General features: G+C 47.0%; 1 protein-coding gene across 1 annotated transcript in view; it reads right to left on the bottom strand.

The window, feature by feature from the left end:
* The window catches only part of top2b (topoisomerase (DNA) II beta), a 15,833-nt gene that overhangs the window by 9,949 nt on the left and 1,978 nt on the right, over window positions 1–3,906 (bottom strand). Inside the window, exons 2-4 of the mRNA XM_015404449.1 lie at window positions 2,285–2,449; window positions 2,114–2,204; window positions 1,261–1,324 (exon numbers count right to left, since the gene is read on the bottom strand). Coding sequence (XP_015259935.1) covers window positions 1,261–1,324; window positions 2,114–2,204; window positions 2,285–2,449 — 320 coding nt within the window. The remainder of the gene's footprint in view (window positions 1–1,260; window positions 1,325–2,113; window positions 2,205–2,284; window positions 2,450–3,906) is intronic.

Genomic DNA, 3,906 nt, shown 5'->3' with positions numbered 1-3,906 from the left:
GGACGGAAACGCTAACTGGTCCCATCCTGTCTGCGGCGTGGGACGGAAACGCTAACTGGTCCCATCCTGTCTGCGGCGTGGGACGGAAACGCTAACTGGTCCCATCCTGTCTGCGGCGTGGGACGGAAACGCTAACTGGTCCCATCCTGTCTGCAGCGTGGGACGGAAACGCTAACTGGTCCCATCCTGTCTGCGTCATTTGAAAATGTGCTGAACTATCTTGTATGTAATATTAAGAGAGAAAAACTATTTAAACATTTGACCAAATATATTTATATATATATTTGCATATATATGTTAATTTGAATGTGAATTCAACCTCATATGTACGTTATTTTAAAGGTCATTCAATGGGTGGATAGTGGACGTGTGTTCGTGTGTTCATACATACTTGTATGTTTTGTTTCTTTCAAACGATCAGATTCTTGTAACTAAGAGCAAAAAGCAAAGTATTAATTTAATCTTTCCTGTTTTTTTACCAATTTAAGTTATTTTGCTGGTGTAGAAACTGGAGCTCTGTGGAGAATATGGCATAAATGATGCATAATCTGCAAATAGGAAAATACTAAAACATTAACAGACATGCTCTGGTAAATCAGTCTTTATGTAAAATCTTAAAATGATGTGTAACATGTAATTACCATAACAAGGTAATAAATACGAGTATTTTACATGTTCATCAATTTATCACTTATGGCTCATCTGTATTATTCTGCATCACAATTTTATTGTGATGGATTGTAAAATATGATTTATAGACTTCATAATGACTCTGCAACGTGATGGGCCTATTTGTTTTATTCTAAGTTAAAGTTAATCTACTGATGCTATGAAACAGTCTGTGTCAAAGTGATGAATTTATCTTTATTTTAAAAGTCTTAATTCTCCCTGAAAATCATAACATCATGGTTGTTTGATGCTGCAGGACACTGATCGTTTACATCGAGACCGGTCTAAGTAGGGAGTACCAATATGGCGGCTGGTGGCTTCACTACCAATGGACTATCAGCAACCAGGGAACAGAGATCAGAGGCTCTCTCTCAGTTGGAGCTATGCTGCCCCCTGCAGGAAATCCTCCTCACTGACTTTCAATGAGCTCTAAACGCCACGACCTCGTCTGACATCACATATATTCTGCATCAGGTTCGCTGTGTTCTGCGCTCCAGCTCTGATCAACCAAACAGAACCCTCAGCCACCTGTTTGGACCACAGGCAGCCAGACAGGATGGAGGCCCGGGTTCAGATCCTATCAGTACTCACGGGTCGATGGTGACCTTGATGGAAGTCATGTTCTTGTCCCGTTGCTTGTTGTCTGCAGCATTGACTGTGAGAGAAACAACATGGAGTCAGAGGATGCGGTGGAACCCGGACCGGGCCGGGAACAGAACCGGGACAGAACAGAGATGCTGGGAGGGTCTGTGATGATGACAGGGATCGCTGCCTGCTGTTAGCCTGGAGGTGGGATCAATCAGAACCATGTGACCCGGCCCCCAGCTGCTCGCTCTGCACCACAGAGAACCTTTATCTGAGGGTTTCCTTTTTGGGTCGGGACCAAACGGAGCCGTTGGTGCTGAAGGGGGGGGCCCTCCCTCTGCAGCAGCTGCTCACAGCCTCCTATGAGCGCCAAGAGACTTAGCTTAGAGGCTAAATGACCCGGCGAGGAAGGCTGAATCTATGTGAGATAGATCTATAGCCAGTCCTCATATATTAAAGTTCTGGAGAACCAAACCCAGCATCAGGCTTTCCATCTAAACACCTCAGCCAAACAAACGGGTAAATACAGTTTGTCCGAGTGGAGTTGCTGTATGATGATGTCATAAGTAGGGGCGGGGCTCCGGGCAGATCTGGTACCTACAGCGGCTCCCTCCTCCCATGATGCCGATAATCATCCCCGCATTCAGGACCAGCTGATGTTTCCACTGAACATCAGCGGCCCTGGAGCCCCCCTCCCAGAGAGGCGGCCCATTAAACCCATCACATCCAGCCCACAGCATCACGGGTCCAATCCGTGCTGTGAGGTCAGCCGCTTTCATCTGGATCCTGGTCTCAGAACAAACCCTGCCAGCATCTGCCGTCCCGTCACCGAGCAAAGCCTCCAGGAGCTTCAACTCACCCAGGATTTCATCAAAGATTTTGTAGAGGCCGGGAACGTAGGTGATTTCCCGCTGGTTCATTCCCACGTCTTCATCAAACACCCACATTTGCTGAGAAAAAAACATCAGAGATGATTCACCCCAACATCCCAACATCCAGGAGGTGCTGAAAGACGGCGTGTGGGGGTTACCTGGGTGACAGGCTCCAGGGAGCCCACGTACGTGTCCGGACGCAGCAGGATGTGCTCCAGAGGGGTCTTCTTCTGGTAGACCCGCTCCACCGACAGCTTGGAGGCCGCCTTGTCCTTCTTCCCTCCCTCCATCTTCCCCCCGTCCCCTCTGCCATTAGCAGCGTCCTGTTGGACCAAAATAAAACATTTTTACAGATGATGCAAAGTTAAATGTGACGCTGTTTCCATTAGTTAGAAAACTAAGAAAATTAAATCTAAGGAAGTTATCATCCAGAATGGTAGAAAAATGTTCCTTTAATAGAGTAGAGCAGCAAAGCTTCTAGCAGTTTTTCCTGCATTCATTTTTCTTTTATACTTTAAGTAGTTTTAAAAATGGTACTTTTATACTTTTACTGGAGTAAAAAGGTGAAGTTGATCCTCTAACTTCTACAGAAGTGTTTTAAACAGCAGGATTTCTACAGCAGTAATAAACATAAATACTCTGACTGATAAACAGCATTTTGATCAGAATGTGATAAAAACCAAACCTGGATGCAAACAGTCAGAAAGAATCAGTCCTGCAGTGAATCAGACGGTCAGCTGGCTGCTTAAGAAATAACCAAACCCATCAGTGAGATGATTGGCTGTTTGCATTTTGGTCATTTTCTATTCTAGATGCTGGTCACAGCGGGTCAGTACTGAGACCAGGTGGATTAACAGTAAAGACCCAGAGTGGCCAGTGGCCCTGCTGCATGCCTGGTTCTCTCTGGGTACTCCATCCTACCCCTCACTGTTCACTGCTCTGCCAGGGACCTGCTGCCCTCCTGTTGGTCTCAGACCTTAGCTGGATCATGGTTCCAGCAGTGACTGGGTCACTGGGTCACTGGGTCAGAGGAAGCAGGGCTGCCAGTCCATCACAGTCCTGGACTTTACACCCATTTCCACTCACCTCTGAAACCGACCCGTGCCGAGTTTGCTTCCTTACGACCGTTAACACGCCATGCTGGCACGGTTCCTCGCCTCCTACTGGCGATCTACGGTACTACTGCTCTCTATAGGTAAACAAGCAGACCAACATGGTGGCACCCGTAACATTCAGGAAGTCTGCAGAGAATCAGGCGAAGAAGGCAGCCATTGGTGAGTTTACTTGACAGAGTCGGCGTTTGGGAAGTGGATACGACAAACGATCGTCTAATCAGGGCTTCCAGACGCAGGAAACAACGACAGGCGATGAGGTTCATCTCACTGCTGAGCAGAATCATCACTGGAAAGCATGCGGCACGTTGGGATCTAGGATTTTAAGGAAAGTCTGAAGTTTCCTGATTCCAGAGGCTGACTGTGAGGAGGTGACGCTGTCTGCTCATGCGCTCTTTGTTATCAGAAAACCGAGCCAGAACTGAACCGTGCCGAGCCCTACTGGTGAACTAGCACCATGTTAGTGCGGTTTGGTTCAGTTGTGCGTTCCATTTACACTCAACTGTTACCTTGGTTACCGTGCTGGGACTGATCTCTGCACCGTTTCTACAGGGAAGGGAAATGAATGGGCTATTGAAGCCGACAGAACCAGAACGGAACCAAACCTTGTTCTGCTAGCATGCAGCACGCCTCAAATCTACTCATTTCTTATCTAAATTCTATTCAGT

Source organism: Cyprinodon variegatus, unplaced genomic scaffold (assembly GCF_000732505.1).
Source record: "Cyprinodon variegatus isolate N-32 unplaced genomic scaffold, C_variegatus-1.0 Scaffold1750, whole genome shotgun sequence".
NCBI classification, from domain to species: Eukaryota; Metazoa; Chordata; class Actinopteri; order Cyprinodontiformes; family Cyprinodontidae; genus Cyprinodon; species Cyprinodon variegatus.
Note: the sequence above shows the minus strand (reverse complement) of the source record. Positions and strands in the feature narration are given on the sequence as shown.